At 33.2% G+C, this 18,850-nt stretch overlaps 2 protein-coding genes across 2 annotated transcripts; both read right to left on the reverse strand.

The window, feature by feature from the left end:
• Positions 1 to 1,033: 1,033 nt before the first annotated feature.
• LOC101408815 (olfactory receptor 6C1) lies at positions 1,034 to 1,987 on the reverse strand. Its single transcript, XM_004429186.2, has one exon. The coding sequence runs from the start codon at positions 1,970 to 1,972 to the stop codon at positions 1,034 to 1,036; it is 939 nt and encodes a 312-aa protein (XP_004429243.2). The 5' UTR covers positions 1,973 to 1,987.
• A 15,423-nt stretch (positions 1,988 to 17,410) lies between these two features.
• Positions 17,411 to 18,345, reverse strand: LOC106801657 (olfactory receptor 6C3). Its single transcript, XM_014786782.2, is given in 2 exon segments — positions 17,411 to 17,694; positions 17,697 to 18,345. Coding segments are annotated over 2 exon segments (933 nt in total).
• Positions 18,346 to 18,850: the final 505 nt, after the last annotated feature.

Below are 18,850 nucleotides of genomic sequence, written 5' to 3' on the forward strand. Positions count from 1 at the left end.
TTATAAAACTCTTAGCTATTGATCATCAAAAAAAAAGCTTAACATCATGCATTTATTTAAATATATCACTGAGCCATATGAAATATAGTCATATCTGGTACCAAGTAATAATTATTTCCTCATGCTTTTATTAAGAATTGGCATGATGTATGTGGCAAGTACAGGGTTCCAAAATATAGGGGGTTATATGACAATTTTCCCTAAGCAAGTATGTATTCATTACTTTTGATAAATTATTTGACACAGAAACTTTAAACAGGGAAATTAAAAACTATTTTTGATTTCTCAAGAAAATATAATTACATTATTCTTCTAGTTATACTGTTTTTCACATAGTTACTAAATGAGCTACAGTTTTGAGAAAACAGTATCTGTAATATTCTAATAAGACCATCAAATTATGTTTATAGTGTATATAGTAAGTTAAAAATAATATTAAACATGATTTAATATTTCCTGAATTTCTAGAAAGAGTGTTTCCTGGTCAAATCCAAAAACACAGTTCTCTCTTGCTTGCTCTTGCTCTCTTTATGTCTTTCTTTAATTTTCTATGAATTATTGTGAAAAATAGGAATTAACAAATGTCAAGAAGCCTTGGAAATGAGGTCAGTCTCATAGTTACAGAGTGGAGAGACTGGCCAAAGGAGGGAAGTGCATGAGAGAAGATTGGAATTTGAATGCAAAAGAGAAAAATATATACATATGTATATATGTATACATATATGTATGTATATATTTTCTTTATATATATGTAATATATATGAGGAGAATTAGAATTTGAATAAAAAAGAACCAAATTATCTATCTATATATAGGTATCTATACAGATATATACATATATATATATATATATATATATATATGTGTGTATCTATATTCAAATATCCTTAATAAACTTCAGGCAATAGAAGTATAAGAAATGAAAACTAACTCTAGAGAGGCTATGTGAATATTAATAGAGTTTTAAGAAGCTCTATTTTTCATTTAATTGCCCTTAATTATGCCTGTAATTTATGACAACACTTTTATTTTTTCATTTGCTTGAGAAAAATACAGTCTTCCTTGCCATGTCCATGAAGGCTCGCTTGACTTGCTGATTCCTTAGGCTATAAATAAAGGGGTTCAACATTGGGGCTACTGAGGTGTTTAGCACAGCAACTCCCTTGCTCAAAGACACTCTGTCTTTTGCTGATGGATTAATGTACATGAAAATGCAGCTGCCATAAGAGACGGAGATGACAATCATGTGGGAAGAACACGTGGAAAATGCCTTTGTCCTCTGACTAGTAGAAGGAATTCTTAAAATGGTTCTGATGATATATATGTAAGACAGAAATATCAATGCCAAAGTGAACATTAGAGTAAACACAGCACAAGAAAAACCCACTATCTCTAGGAATTTTGTGTCTGAACAAGAAAGGTGTAGTAAGGGGAAATAATCACAAGTGAAATGGTCTATAAAATTGGACTTACAGTAATCGAGCTGTATGAATAGCATAAGTAATGGGAAGATGATTAAGAATGAAACTAGCCATGAAGAGAAGACAAGGATTGTGCAGACTCTACGATTCATGATGGTCATGTAATGCAGAGGTTTGCAGATGGCAATATAACGGTCATAGGACATGGCAGCCAGAAGGTAAAATTCTGTGGCTCCCAAGAGAATGAAAAAAAATAACTGAGCAATGCAATCATTACAGGAAATGGTTTTATCTCCTGAAATAATGGTGCCTAGGAACTTAGGTATGCTGACAGTCGTGAATGAAACTTCTAATAAGGAGAAATTTCTGAGGAAGAAATACATGGGGGTCTGGAGGTGGGAATCCAGCAGGGTGAGGGTGATAATGGTCACGTTCCCAGTGATGCTGAGCATGTAGGTGATGAGCAGAAAGACAAAGATCACCACCTGAAGCTGTGGGTCATCTGACAGCCCCAGGAGGATAAACTCTGTTGTCTCTGTGTAGTTTCTCATTTCTTTTCTCCTCTTGTGTAACCTACAGGAGAAAACACAAAGAAAAGAGTTGAAGAAAAGAGGATTATGCATGGGTAGCACTGGAATTTGTCTCTGAAAGCAAACATATTATGCAATACTAATTTAATTTAGGAGATCTTTAAAACAACTTAATGAGAATAGTTAACACGTGTTAAAGTAACTTTTTACCATATGCCAGGCTCTGTGTTTTACATAGAATATTTATTCATAATATCCCTATTTTACAGATCGGAAACAGGCTAAAATGATTTTTAAAAATATTATCCAAATCACATACCCTAAATGGGAAAAGCAGGAATTTAAACCTAGGTTTTTCTGAATGTTTTAAATACTGGAATAGAAATGCCAACTGTTGACTTTTAAAAAGACTTTCCTAAAGCATTCCTTTCCCATTGAAAAACTATTTGTCCTTCAACCCTCAAAAAAGTGTCTCATCTCCTAATTTCTGTCACCTAATTTCTTGTATTATTATTTACTAGTATAATATAGAAAAGTCAAATACGTCAGGAAAAAGATCACTCAAATGGGTATGTCTCCAAAATTTGAGTCCTTGGCGTTAAATATTTAACAATGTGACAGATGTCTCCGTTTCCACTCTGGCTTACATTCACCTTTCCAACTTCCTACTCCTCATCTGAAACCACAGATAATGAATTCTTTGCCATGCCCTTGTCAGCTATTAGAAAGCACAGAGTAGAGAGGAGGCAGAGTAGAAATTTAGTAGATTGGATCCATGTCATGGCCTGAGGAAACCAAATTTTTTTTTATATAATTTTATTTATTTATTTATTTTTCTCCCAAAGCCCCAGTAGATAGTTGTATGTCATAGTTGCACATCCTTCTAGTTGCTGTATGTGGGACGTGGCCTCAGCATGGCCGGAGAAGTGGTGCGTCGGTGCGCGCCAGGGATCTGAACCTGGGCCGCCAGCATCGGAGTGCGCACACTTAACCGCTAAGCCACGGGACCAGCCCAGAAAACCAAATTTTATGAGTAGCTGAAATAAAACATCATCTTCTGCAAAACATTTTTTTCCTTCAAAATTTCTCCTAACTGTACAGAATAAAATCTAAATATTTCTGAATCTTAATATATATATTCTGCTTCTTAACCCATATTGTATTTGCATGTTTTTCCTTTTTCTACATCAGCATTCACTTATTAGAAGCTCTATTTTGTCAATACCTTGGAGTAATCAATGTAACAGCACATGAAAGCCCATTATTTTCTTTTCCTGAATAATAATAATAATAACAACACATTTTTAAAGAGAAACTGCAAGTGCCCTCAATAAATTGAACCAGTCCATTTTCATATCACTCATTCTGTGCGTTGTCGTTAAATGGTAAAGTTTTCATTTCAGCGTCATGAAAGAAATTTTTGCAATGGAATATTTAATTTCAAGATATAGGATTGCTGATTTGTAGTACATGAGGCATCATAATACTATGAAATTTTCCCCCCTTGTTTTTTATCTTACATGCCTGAGCTCTCTTTTCCCTCACTTCACTGTTCAGCCAAAGATATTGCTGTTGATTTAAGGAAACTTCCAGGCAAGCTGGATGGTGGCCGGTGCTACTGGGAAAGAATGTGAGATTCAAAAGAAAATGAACATTTTCTTTTGATATTCCTCAGGAACTGGAGAAAACAGGCTTAAGAGAAATTACAAGAAAAACAGACCTTACAATTACATATTCTGTAAAAAAAATTTATGGCAATTCAAGTACATGATAGATATTTACAAACATAAAAGTCTTTGTTCTCAATGAACAATCCTACAATTAACAGCTGGGCATGACTCTGATCTTTAAACTATTTCTGTGATGATTTAGGTAGAATAATGAAGAATATATCCAAATCTCTAAGACATCATTTCAGACTAACTTCCCAGCTACTCATCCAGGTTTCTTTTTCCTCATCACATGTAACTTATGATAACAAGCTTTATGTTCCTTTCTGTCTCTTTCTTTTTAATGAATTCAGACATGTCTTGGATATCTCATTGTTGAATCAGGCTTGTGGTTTATTGAAATGAAAATTAACCTATTCAATAAACAAATACTTGCCATCATGTTAAGTGAAATAACTGGAAATGATTTCCAGGACATTTCTGTCATCCCATAGTGAATTTTAAAGATGGCTTTGTTGGGAAAAGAACAATAGCATTCCCCAAACTGTCTAGTTTAAATAAGCAACAATATTAAAAGGCCAATTAAAGATTAAGAGATTGTTTTCCCTTATTTTTATAATGAATTATGAGAAATGGGTAGGAAGATCCCTAAATTCCACAATGTAATTGCAAACTTGTTTTACCATCCCGCATTCTATATGTGTACTGAATTCTCTCAAGTTAAAATTCCTAATAAGTCTTAAGTAAAGTTGTGAACACATATATCCTCAAGGCAATTTGCACACACAACATTACTACACAGTTTTCCAATTATCCATCTTTCTCTCTCACTTGACTATTTTTTTCTTGGTGATATGTCTATATGCTAGGTTAATTTGTTGGAGAACACAACAGAATATTGGTTTAATTTGATATCTTGGGTAATAATTTTGTTTTATAACAATCCCTAATTTTTTTTCTGGGATGATTCATTCCATTCCTGACTTTATTTGTTGACATGTAATACTTCATCATGTAAGTGTAAATAATGTAAGAACTTCACCGTGACTGAATATAAAAAATCTCATAAGAAGAACAAATTTAGATTTTTTTTTTTTAGATTATTACTTTAGGACTGCCTTAGACTATTCCTGAAATTAGTTCAGAATTTCATCTCCCTGAGCCCTCTAAAAAAACTGAATTTGTTTTTTTTTCCTAATAGAAAGAGGGAGTCAGATCAAGTGAGATCAAAGCACCAACTGGTATGAATAGGAATAATGAAGGAAAAACAGTAATCACCTAAATCACTCTCAAAATCTACAAGTTTTTATAGAAATGTTCTACTTTTATCTTGATTGTCTTAGTTTTTTACCTTATATCTATATTTGAAAAGAATTCTTAACTTAAAAAAGAAAAGGAATTCTTGTAGAAAGTGTGGCATCAGGACTTAATTTATAATGTGTGGGATTATTGGGGCAACCTATAGGCTTTGCATTTAAAGAGAAATGGACTAAAAATGCAACTCTGAGTTTTAGAGTGTTTTCATTTTAAAAATGAGAATACTATTTCATGGAATTATTGTGAGGGCTAATTTAAATAGAAAGTAAAATTAAATTATACAAAAATTTTATAGTATGTACTCCCAGCCAATTAATACTGTTATGTTTATTACTCCTAAAAATAAAAGCAATTATCACATTTAAGGAAGATAGTTCTTCTATAAAATAATTATAATAACCACTTTTGAGGGAACTCATTTGAGAGAGACAGTGCTAAGGCTTTATGTGTTTCTCTCATTTACTCATTACAGTAACCCTATGTTAAGTTTGAAGAAACTGACACTGAGAGAAGTTAAATAATGTAAATAAGGTCATACAGCTAGTTAGTGGTAGAATTTGAATTCTAAACTCTTTCTGCCTGAAACTGAAGCATGTGCTACTTATTAAAACTATATTCAATGAGAAGGACCAAACTCAGAGACGGCAATTTTCTGGAAATTAATAAAGAAATAAATTATTATGACAAATAGGAAATGTAAACATGCTCATTTTTCATAATCCTTGATATATGTAGAAAAAAATAGCAACCCCAAATTTTTCTACCCAACTGATGAAAAGCTGAGCTAAGAATGAATCATTGCTAAGAAAAGAAAATTTTTCATTGGCTTCAACTTTACAATCTTACCTCTATTTGTCATACAAATGCACTGCGTCAGCTGGTTGAAATGATTAAAAAAACATCATGGCAACTATTTCAGTTTTAGGTTAAGAAATTCAGCATTTCTAAAAATTATTCTCTCTCAATACGTTTGAAATTATTTTATTTCTATAGCTAATATTCTTTGCTACATTTTACATTGTAGCCATGCGAGCAAAAGTAGTGAAGAGAAGCTAGATATGGAGTTACTCTGGTCCTTTCTTGACATGGTTTCTATACGAATTTTAACCTGCATGAGCTGCATGTTGTTCTATCTACCATATATGCCCGAGGCTTCTGGGAAATGCTCCAGTGAATCAAATGTGCCAACAAAGGCCAAGAGGAAAATACACCAAGGATTGTAAAAATGTTATCAACATTTGTGCTGATAATGGAACAGGAAACTTCAGGAACAATGTCCAAAAAGATAGTAAGGGCATAAGTAGACTAGAAGTATATAGAATATTTTGCATACTATCTGAATGAGAAAATAGCTAAATATGCACAAGTTTTGGGAGAGGATTTCTGAATTTCCTAAATCAGGATTTCTTTGAAGAAGAGACCTTTTTTTCCTTCCTGAGTAAAATTCTGGGATGACTTAATCTTATATGTAAACATTACATTTTCTTTCTTCATATAATAAAATGTCTCCATAAAAGTGGCTTTCTAAGCTATTAAGTATCAAATAAATTATTCAAAAATACTAAATATAGAGCAATGAAAAAGAAGAATGAGGGGCCAGCCCAGTAGCATAGTGGTTAAGTTCGCATGTTCTGCTTGGGCAGCCCAGGGTTCGCAGGTTCGGCGGGCACAGACCCAAGCACTGCTTATCAAGCCGTGCTTTGTCAGGCATCCCATATATAAAGTAGAGGAAGATGGGCATGGATGTTAGCCCAGGGCCAACCTTCCTCAGCAAAAAGGGGAGGATTGGCAACAGATGATAGCTCAGGGCTAATCTTCCTAAAAAAAAAAAAAAAAGAAGAAGAAGAAGAAGAAGAATGAGGTAGAACTTATGGTTCAGTGAGTTCCTATTGAAAGGCATGCGAAAATTTGGATTAAATACCCAGTGAACTCTTCGATCTTTTCAAGAATCACTTGCAGTCATTCTCCCACAACCATAATGGGGCTAATGGTTGAGAAGGATCTACTATCCAAAAGATCTCTTTTCATTTTATGTGCTGGGTTTACACTAGTGACTAATGGAAGCATATAGGAAATTTGCAAGAATTTACAGTTCAGATTTCTTTCAGTCTTATTTTAGAAATGACAAAAAAGAAGTCTGTTGACAATCACAATTTTATTCATTCAACAAATATTTGAGGACCTGGCATCTTTAGATACTATATAAAGCACTGGGGATAAAATGGAATCAAAATAGACACGAGTATCCCCTTCGTGCAGCTTAGTAAAAATCAAGGGCAAGCCAATGAAAGAAAATTGATGACCAATGTTACATAATAAAGGGCAAAATTCTGAACAGATATAAGTAAAGTAACTTGTCTCTCTATTCAGAACTTTTTCTACTATGCTAAAGCACTTTTTATCAGCAAACTTACTCCATTGTACTGTTGATCAGATTATTCCTCAGTGAATTTTCTAATATGAATTTATATTTAAATAATGCTTCAACATTTCCTAATTTTTCTGAATCACATGTTCACCAAAAATCATCCAAAAAATAGAGCGATCCTTGTGAAATATTATATTCTAAATTATTCTAAGTCAACCATAATATATAATAAAATTATGTTTGAAGATTAAAGCAATTTGAGACTCATGATGATCTAATTGTTCATATCACAGTTAATCAATATAACCAGCATATTTATTAAAAGTGTATTTTTTAATAGATATTTCAAATTTCTATTAAAGTTTCAACTATAGATAATTTCTGTTACGTTCAGGGGTCAAAAGCTTCAGAAAATGATGTTTTCAGTTTAATGTGTAAGTGCCTATGATATTATAAGAACAGCAATGGGAGGCAGTATACCATAATGATTTAATAAAATGGAGTCTTAGATCCAGCAGAGATAGGTTCAAGCCTTGTTATTTATTCATGTTGCAACATTGGAAAAGTTGTTAAAGTCCTTACTGTCTTCATTTCTAAAATAGGTTTATAAAAATGAATTTGCAAATTTTTGGAAGACTTAAATGAAATATAATATGTGGAAACTTCTGTTTCTATAACACAGAGTAGCTTAGACAGATGAATACTCATGCAAAGAACATATAGAAATGTGAGATTAAACAAAATAATGTATTCAAAGACATCTGACATTCTGATTTCTGTTTCTTCATGTAAGAACTTGGAAGTCACCACTCAGCTCTAACAACAAGAAAAAGGCTGAACAGACTGAAAAATCAACAACTCTTTGAGGATCTGTAGAGCAGGAAAGACACAGGGTAAACCACTGCCCTCAAGTATGGAGAATCAGACAGATGAATACAGGGAGTCAAGGTTTCCTGGTGCAAAGACTCATGAGCAGAAACTGCCATGAGAATCCGTGCCAGAGAAGGAAAACCTGAACTATAATTGACAAGTTGCTGGAGGCTTAGTGTGGACAGCTTGGAGAGTTAAAAGCTCTGGGGAGACCAAGATAAAATGAGACCACCACAATTTGCTTCCAGGAGCTTGACCAGGTTCAGAATGTAAATATCAGAGAAAAATGACCTCATGCTTGTGGCAGGGGGTGGGGAAAAGGAATCATTCTGAAATACACCAGAGCACTTTGCTCCTAAAATGGCCTGCCCTCAAGGAAAACTAGTTAACTGAATTGGGGGAAAGGAAATACCCAGCTCCAGTGCCATCTAGTCTTCCATGTGAGAGAAGAGAAATATGCAAATCCAGCCCACTCTAGCAATCCTCTCCCACATAAATGAGGAGAAAAAAATGAAAACCACTTGTGAATTTCACAGTCCAGAGGCACAGGCTTACTAAAAGACTGAAACCTAATCATAGGACTATAGAATGCTTTCCCTCAGCCCACACCTCACCACCACATTTCTTTTTTTTTTATTTATTTATTTATTTATTTTTTTATTGCAGTAACATTGGTTTATAACATTGCAAAAATTTCAGGTGTACATCATTGTACTTCTATTTCTGCATGGACTACATCATGTTCACCACCAAAATACTAATTACAACCCATCACCACACACATGTACCGAATTATCCCTTTCACCCTCCACCCTCCCCCCTTCCCCTCTGGTAACCACCAATCCAATCTCTGTCCCTATGTGTTTGTTTATTGTTGTTATTATCTACTACTTAATGAAGTGACAACATGGATGGACATTGAGGGTATAATGCAAAGTGAAATAAGTCAGAGGGAGAAGGCCAAATACCACCACATTTCTAAAGGCTTACTCACACTAGTTCCCTTTACCCAGTACATCATGTCTGGTTGTCAAGAAAAAAGTACAAGGCATACCAAAAGGCAAAACACACAGTCTGAGGAGACAGAGAAAGATTCAGAACCAGACATGGCAAGGATGTTAAAATTATAAAACTGGGAATTTAAAACAACTATGATTAATATGATAAGGGTCTAATAGATAAAGCAGACAGAATTCAAGAACAGATAGGCAAGAGAAGCAGAGAATTGAAAATCCAAAGAAACAATCAAATAGAAAAGCAAGAGATAAAAAAACACTGTAACAGAAATGAAGAATGCCTTTGATGGCCTCATTGGTAGACTGGACACGGCTGAGGAAAAAATCTCTAGCTAGAGAATATATCAACAGAACCCTCAAAAACAAAAAGCAAAGAGAAAGATTGAAAAATCATAAAGAAATATCCAAGAACTGTGGGACAACTACAAAAGGTGTAACAAAGATTTAATGGAAAAACAGAAGGAGAAGAAAGAGAGAAAGTAACAAAAAAAATATATGAAACAAAAATGACTGAGAATTTCTCCAAATTAACGACAGACATCAAACCATAGATCACCTCAGAAAACACCAAGGAGGAGAAATGCCAAAAATCTATACTTAGGTATATCGTTTTCAAAGAACAAAAAATCAAAGATAAAGAAAAAATTCTGAAAGAAACCAGAACAAAAAATCCCTTATCTCTAGAGGAACAAAGATAAGAATGACATCCAACATTTCCCCTAAAACCATGCAAACATGAATAGAGTACAGTGAAATATTTAAAGCATTGAGAGAAAAAAGCCACCAACCTAGAATTCTGCATCCTGTGAAATTAACCTTCAAAAGTGAAGGAAAAATAAAGAATTTTTCAGAAAACAAAAATTATGGGAATTTGTTGTCAGTACAGGTAGCTTGAAGTTAAAAGAATGTTAAAAGAAGTTCTTTAGAGAGAAGGAAAATAATATAGGTCAGAAACTCATATCTACATAAAGTAAGGAAGAGAATTAAAGAAGGAATAAGTGAAGGTAAAATAAAAATATTTCTATTTTAAAATAACATTATAGATAAAATGTTGCTCAAAATAATAATGCTAACAATGTATTTGATTGTGTATGCTTATGTATATATCATATGTATATATATGTTTATGTGTGCTTATATATAAGCAAAATGAAAGACAGCAATGAGAAAGAGGAATTAGGGTTATTTTGTTATTATAAGGTACTCACACTACCTGAAGTGGTATAGCGCTATTTGAAAATGGACTTGGATTAGTTGTAAATATATACTGCAAACTCTAGGGAAACTACTAAAAAAAGTAAAAATAAAAAAGTATAACCTATATGCTAAGAAAGGAAAGAACGTGGAATCATATAAAATGCTCAAATAAACAACAAAAGGCAAAAAAGAGCAGAAGACAAAAATAGAAATAAAAATTAAGGGGAAAAATTGAAAACAGTAATGAATATGATAAATATTAATCCAAGTAAATATTAGAGATATACTGAATATAATTAAATGTTAATAGTCTAAATACACCAATGAAAAATCAGAGAGAAAAACAAGACCCAGTATATATTGACTATAAGAAACCCACCTTAAATATAAAGACACACATAGATTAAAAGTAAATGGATGAAGAAAAATATATCATGTTAACACTAATAAAAAGGAAGCAGAAATAGCTATAATAATTTTAGACAGAGCAGACATCTAAGGAAGGAAAGTTAACAGGGACAAAGAAGTACATTACATAATGATAAAGGGCTTAATTCTTCAAAAAGACATAAAAATTATAATGTGTATGCACTTAAAAATATATAATAAAACTATCTGAGGAATAAACTAATAAAACTGAAAAAAAGAAATAGATGAATACACTATCATAGTTGGAGACTTCAACATCCCTCTGTCAGATATGAACAGAACCAGTGGGTAGAAAATCAGGAAGCAGATAGATGAACTCAACAACACCATCAATCAACTGGATAAAATTGATATCTAAAAACCGTTTCACCCAACAACAGCAGAATACAAAATCTTCTCAAGTTCACCTGGAACACTAAGCAAAATAGACCACATTTTGGGCCTCAAACACACCTTAACAAATTTAAAAGAACAGAAATCATTCAATGTTTGCTTTCAGACTACAATGGAAGTAAACTAGAAATCAATAACAGAAAGATAATTGGAAAATCTCAAAATACATGGAGATTACACACCAGGCTTCTAAATAACATATAGAACAAAGAAGAAATCTCAAAATAAATCTAAAAATATTTTGAACTAAATGAAATGAAAACACAACTTGTCAAAATTTGTAGGATACAGCAAAAGCAGTGTTTAAAGAGAAATTTATAGCATTGAATGCATATATTAGAAAAGAAGAAAGATCTAAAATAATTAATATAAGTTACCACCGTAGAAAACTAGAAAAAGAAGAACAAATTAAATCCAGGGTAAGCAGAAGAAAAGAAAGAAAAATTAGAGCAGAAGTCAATGAAATTGAAAACAAGAAATCAATAGAGAAAAGTCAAAGAAACCAAAAGCTGCTTCTTTAAAAAGATTGATAAGCCTCTAGCCAAGCTAAGAAAAAAACAGTAGGACAAAAATTACTAATATCAAAAATGAAAAATGAGACATCATGACAGATCCTATGGATATTAAAATCGTGATAAATGAATACTATGAACAACTCAATGCCCACAAATTTGATAACCTCAATGAAATGTATCAATTTCTTGAAAGGCATAAGTTGCCAAAACACATACAAGAATAAATAGACAATCTGAATAGACCATTATCTATTAAAGAAATTGAAGAAATAATTAAAAACTTTTCAAAACAGTAAGTACCACGCCCGGATAGGTTCCATGGAGAATTCTATCCAACATTTAAGGAAAAAATTATGCCAATTCTCTACAATTTCTTTCAGAGGATATAAGCAAAGGGAATATTTGTAACTCACTCTACGAGCTCAGCATTACCCTAATACCAAAACCAGGGAAAGACATTATAAGAAAAGAACATTGCAGGCCAATATCTCTCAGAAACATAGCTGAAAATAACCTCAGCAAAATATTTACAAATTGTATTCAACAATGTGCAAAAATAATTGTACATCATGACCATGTGGGATTTATCTCAGGTGTGCAAAGCTGGTTCAATATTTGAAAATAAATTAATGTAATCCATCACATCAATGGGCTAAAAAAGAAAAATCACGTGATCATATCAATGGGTTCAGAAAAACATTTGACAAAATCCAACACCCAGTCATGATAATAACTCAGTAAACTGTGAACACAGAGGAACTTTCTCAACTTGATAAACAATATCTTCAAAAACCTACAGTTTATATCATATTTATTGAGGAGAAATTCAAAGGTATCCCAGTAAGATCAGATACTAGGCAGGGATATCCCATCTCACCACTTCTTTTCAATCTCATACTGGAGGGCCTTTTAAATGCAATAAGGCAAGAAAAGGAAATAAACAGTACACAGGTTGGGGAGGAAGAAATAAAACTGTTTCTTTTCACATATACCGTAATCATTTCTGTGGAAAATCCAAAATAATCAACAAAATGACTTCTGGATTTAATAAGCATTTACAGCTTATTAAATAAATAAATTCCATCCATGATCATGGATAGGAAGACTCAATATTGTCAAGATGTCAGCTCTTCCCAACACAATCTATAGATTCAATGCAATCCCAATCAAAGTTTCAGCAAGTTGTTTTGCAGTTATTGATATACTGATTCTAAAGTTTATATGGAGAGGCAAAAGAGCGAGAATAACGAACACAATATTTAAGGAGAAGAACAAAGTTGGAGGACTGAAACTACTTGACTTCAAGACTTACTAAAAATCTGCAGTAATCAAGACAGTGTGGTGTTGATAAAAGAATAGACAAATAGATCAATGTAACAGAATAGAGAGGCCAGAAATAGACCCACATAAATACAGTCAATTGATCTTTGACAGTGGAGCAAAGGCAATACAATGGAGCAAAGATAGTTTTTCAAGAAACAGTGCTAGAAAAACTGGACATCCATAGGCAAAGTAATGAATCTAGACACAGATTTTACAACTTTCACAAAAATTAACTAAAAATTGATTGCCTACCTAAATGTAAAATGCAAAACTCTAAAACTCCTAGAAGATAACATAGGAGAAAATCTAGATGACCTTGGTTGTGATAATGACATTTTAGATACAACAACTAGAGCACAACTCATGAAAGAAATAATAGGTAAACTGAATTTCTTTAAAATTAAAGCTTCTTCTGTGTGAAAGACCATGAAATGAGAATTCAAAGAAAAGCCACAGACTGAGAGAAATATTTGCAAAAGAAATATTCGATAAAGGACTGTTATCCAAGGTAACCCGTGGAGTGATATTGTGAGACTAAATATTATATTCCCTAATGAACTTTTATCTATTATAATTATCCATTTTTATTCATTCTCTAAACTAGTTATTAACAGTAATATACATTAGTATCATTAGTATTTTTCTAAATGTATCGTTTCCTCTACATTTAGTAGTTAGAATTTTACCGTAAAGAACAGCATTATTTTCTCTAATTCTATTGTTTTATCAACTTACTGTTAATTTACTTCTTAGTCCCTTTCCATTTAATGTGTTATTATCAATTTTTGTTACTATCCATTTCAGTGCTCCAATTGTCCTGATATTGTCAGTGGGAACTCCTTCCAAGTGAATCCTATAGCATTTGACATGTTGCTACACGTTTTTGCGCACTTCATTTTGGAATAAAACTCTCCAGCTCATCTTGTTCTTTCAATGTTTAGTCCTGGAATCAACCATTTCTCCAGTTCTCAGAGGTTATTTTTGGCAAAATATTGTACTTAGATCCCAAGATCTGGATGCTTTGTGGGCTCCTTGCTACTGGGTTATCACTATTTCTTGGAATTTTCATGGAACAGAGAAAGGAATTACATCTAAAAATACAATAGTCTCACATTGACATTTCTTATTCCAGTCCAATAACACAGAATTTTTCCACTTCTCTTGTACCACATTTGTATCTCTCTTCCTCCACAGTGAGAAACCTGGCTCCAACACCAATGAATTAACCTATCAATTACTCAATTCTGCAACACCCACAAAATAGTTTCTGAATTGTTATACACCTATTATTATGACAACAAACCTACTAAATAAAGTTCAAATTTTTTTGCAGTTTCTGGCCAATTGTCAAAATGCTATGTTGAAAAATTACTTGCCTCAGTTTTTTGTTCTCCCCCCTAAATGGTTATCAATTTGTTTAGACTTATGTTCACTTGTGTGTACTCAATCTCAGGATTTTTTTCCCATTCTTGCTCATTTATTTTTATCTTTAAAATATGTGAAACAATAAGAATATCTCAAAAGTTAAAACTATACAAATAGGTAAACTCAGAAATGTATCTTTTATAATTTTTACTCCATTGATCTCTCCCTTTTCATTCCTGAGTTCATGTTTTAATTATAGAAGCTTTATGTTATATTTTAATATCTGTAAGTTAGTCCTCTCATATTGTTCTTATTTCTCAAGATTTCCTAATTATTATTGCATGTTTAATTTCCCATATGAAATTTAGTATTGGTTTTAGTATTCGTGCTGTTCCACTTAGAACAAACGACCAAGAAATTCTAATGTGATTTGAAGTATCAATGACGAATAGGGATGTTATATGACACTTCCGCTTTGCCACAAGTGGATATTCAAAACACAGACTGTGATTATGGAGAGCCTAATGCACATATACATTCTCCTTTTGAACAATACTTTCTGGCTTGCTACTGGGTCTGAGTAGAGACTAAAAGCCAAATCATAGGACATTAACTGACCATTAGATTTGAGCCTCCCATAATGAAGTGCGCATCATTGGACCCTCTGAGCTATAATGCTGGTCATTCACGCAGAAATCTATCATCAAAGGGAGACAGTGCTTAGGAGATCAGACTTGAGCAGGTCCAGAGGCACAAGTAAGGCCTATGAACAGATGATTTAGACTCCTTCAGAACAAATTTCTGCTGCATTACATCCTCTTCCTCTATCGATGTATATGGCCTCATTGGGAGTACCTAATAACTAGGTACTTTGATCAAGGAATAAAGATATGTACCTAGTTACAGATATTCTATATAATATGCTAGCATCCAGTGAAAAGTGAATTATTGATAGATAAAATATATGCCATGTAAACAATATATTTTTAATGCTGGTGTAACTATACCAATATTTGTCAATGTAGACGTTATGGAAAAAAGTGTACTTCTGGTATAAAGGAATTGGTGGTTTTCCATAATGATAAAAAAAAGTTATATTCACCAAGAAGATATAACAATTCCAAATTTGCGTCTACATAAAAAGACAGTGTTAATATTTAAAAAAATAAAAAATTGACTAGCTACAAAGAGAAAGAAACAGCTCCTTCGTTGTTTGGGGACATTTAAATAACGTACTAATGATACAAATAGTAAAAGTACAGAAGATTTATATCATGTGATTAATGAACTCAACCTAGTTGACTTAAATAGAACGCTGCACTCAACTACCATTGTGTATAATTTTCAAATGTTTTACAAAACAATTTTACAAATGTTTTGAAATGTTTACAAAACTCTGACAATAATCCAGGCCATAAAGTGAAATTCAACTAATTTAGAGGGATTTAATTCAAAGAAAGCATGTTTTATGACACTATAAAAGGATTTTTTGAAAATTTTGTGTTCCAGAGGATCCATTTACAGCAGACTGAGGCCAATACAGCTCAGCGGCCCCTCCCTCAGGGGCAAAGAGAAGAGTGGACCATGTGCCCAATGTCTGGGCTTTTCAGGGGCTGTCCTAGGACTGGTGTCTGTCTAGCCCATCTTTTTTTTTTTTAATTGTGAAAATTTTGTTGTACATTACTGTTTATCAGTCACCATATAAGTGCTTCCCTCCAACCCTTGTGCCCACCCCCAACCCCCCTAGCCCCTGGTAACCACCAAACAGTTCTATCGTCCGTGTGTTGGTTTATCTTCCACATATGGGTGAAATCATGCACTGTCTTTCTCTTTCTAGTGTCTAGCCCATCTTGAGGCTTTTATGGGACCTAACATGTTCTATATGCCTGGATGCTGCTGCTGAGAACAAAAAAGAGATGAGTGCGTGCTGTTGCTTCAAGGACCTGAGTTACAGCAGACAGAAACAGAGGGAGAAAGAGATTATAAGCTGCAACTAAAAAAAAAAAATGGACAAAATCTTCTCATTAGGAATCTCCAAGCACAAGTCTGAAAAGCCACATCCTCAAAAGGTTGAGAAGCCCCCAGAATCTCTAGGTGGACTGAGTGGGGATCATCTTTGCCTGTAAGAGTCCAGTTTAAAAAGACTGGGAGTGTGGTTGTTTTTTCAAATGTGCAGATATCAACACAAAGTTAGAAGGAACATGAAGAAACATAGAAAAATGGCTCAAAGAAACAAAATAAATCTGCATAAACAGACGTAAAGAAATGGAGGTATATGAACACCTGACAAAGAATTAAAAATAACTGTCCTAAAGATGCTCAATAAGTTCAAGAAAGTGGCATGTGTTTTAGTTGTATTGCATTTATTTTGAATTTTTAAAAATACAAATATTTCCTAAAAAATACTAGAGAACATGGAAATTCTATAAATAATAATATCATGATTAATATTTATCTTGAAAATATGCACTAAACTTCACAAAGCATAAAGGTCTACATTTAAAGTGCAATGCACTAGAACATATTACCTCTAAGGACTGAATTTAATATACAATAATACAGAACATTTAGATTCTCTAAATGTTAAGAAATTATCAACGTTTGCCTTGAAAATACACAAGAAATTACACACTAATTTTGAAACTCTACATTTGAAGTACAATGTGATATCATATGTATCTTTTAGGGATTGATATTAACAGAATTAAAACTTTTTTCACATGGTATTATAGAGTATGTCTTATAGAAATGCATTTCACTTCCAGAAAATTCTGTAAGAGAAATAAACTTTACTATATTTTTAAATGTCAATAAACAATGCATTGGAGAAACTTGGGTATGGAAGTGGAAAAAATGGACCGGGAACTATTAAATTAACTGTAATGCAGCAAATAAAGAGACTATAAAGAACAAACATAGTTACAGTTATTTAAGAATTTCAAGATTTTACTTAATTGCTCTGTAAAATGTCCTTTATTTTTGACAAAAAAAGTAATTCATTTAATTGCAGAAAATACTACTTTATGGACCAAGTCTTTGAAGGCTTGTTTTACTTGCTGGTTTCTCAGGGTATAAATGAAGGGATTGAGCATGGGGGCCACAGAGGTATTGAGAATAGCTACTCCTTTTGTCAATGATGCCTTTTCTTTTGCAGTGGGGTTAGCATACATGAATATACAGCTTCCATAAGAAATGGAAATGACAATCATATGAGAGGAGCAAGTGGAGAAAGCCTTTTTTCTCTGGCTGGCAGATGGGATTCTCAAAATAGTTCTGATATGTGAATATAAGATAAAATGACTAATGCCAAAGTAAATAGTAAAGTAACCAAAGCAAAGTAAAAACCAATTATTTCTAGCAGCCAGGTATCTGAGCAAGATAGTTGTAAAAGGGGAAAATAGTCACAAGCAAAGTGATCAATGACATTGGAAGCACAGTAATCCAGCTGGAAGAGAAGCATAAGAGGTGGGAAAACAGTCACAAACCCACCCAGCCATGCACAGAGCACAAGCAGGCTGCAGAGCTTCCTGTTCATGATGGTTGTGTAGTGAAGGGGCTTGCAGATGGCAACATAGCGGTCATAGGACATGGTGGTTAGGATGTAGAATTCAGTCACCCCCATGAAAATAAAGAAAAATAGTTGGGCTGCACAGTTGTTATAGGAGATAGTCTTATCCCTGGTGATAACTGCCCCCAGAAATCTAGGAATACATACTGTTGTAAACGAGATTTCTAAGAAAGAGAAGTTCTGGAGGAAGAAATACATCGGTGTCTGTAGACGGGAGTCCACCAAGGTGAGGGTGATGATGGTCAAGTTTCCAGTGACACTTAATACATACGTGGTAAACAAAAAGAGGAAAATCACAATCTGAAGATCAGGATCGTCAGAAAGACCTAGGAGGATGAACTCTGTGATCACTGTGTGGTTCATTTCCCTCTCTCTCTCTCTGCTTTCCTCTTCTTTTAAAGATGTTTAGGTGGAAAGAGTATTAAAGGGAAGAAATGAAAGATGTAATTCATCATGATCAATATCATCATCATTGATACAATTCTAAGACATTTTCTATAATCCGTGCCAATTTTATATCTTTTTGACTACCTTGTTTGCATTTTGTTTTAATACATATTTGCGAGTCTTGCTGTTTCTACTAGTTCTCTTATTTTAAATGTAGCAGAAGTTAGGAAATCTTCACCCAGAGAGTCACATCATTGAGAAATGGTAAACAAAATCAATACGTTTTGCTCTGTCCAACCTATGCAAATTATTATATTTTTGTTGAAACAACCATATGAAATATGCATTTTTATTTCTTTTCTATCATGTATTTATTAGAGGATATCACCACCTAAAATCAGAAATGGATGATCTTAATTCCATCAAAAGGTAAAAGTGAAACTTAGAAGACTAAAGTAACAACCTATTACACTTCTTATAA

This window comes from Ceratotherium simum, chromosome 17 (genome assembly GCF_057802395.1).
Source record: "Ceratotherium simum simum isolate JZ-2026a chromosome 17, ASM5780239v1, whole genome shotgun sequence".
In the NCBI taxonomy this organism is placed as follows: domain Eukaryota; kingdom Metazoa; phylum Chordata; class Mammalia; order Perissodactyla; family Rhinocerotidae; genus Ceratotherium; species Ceratotherium simum.

What these genes read in the sequence shown, in the direction of transcription:
- LOC101408815 (XM_004429186.2), bottom strand. Translation starts at nt 1,972, where the DNA reads ATGAGAAACTACACAGAGACAACAGAGTTTATCCTCCTGGGGCTGTCA.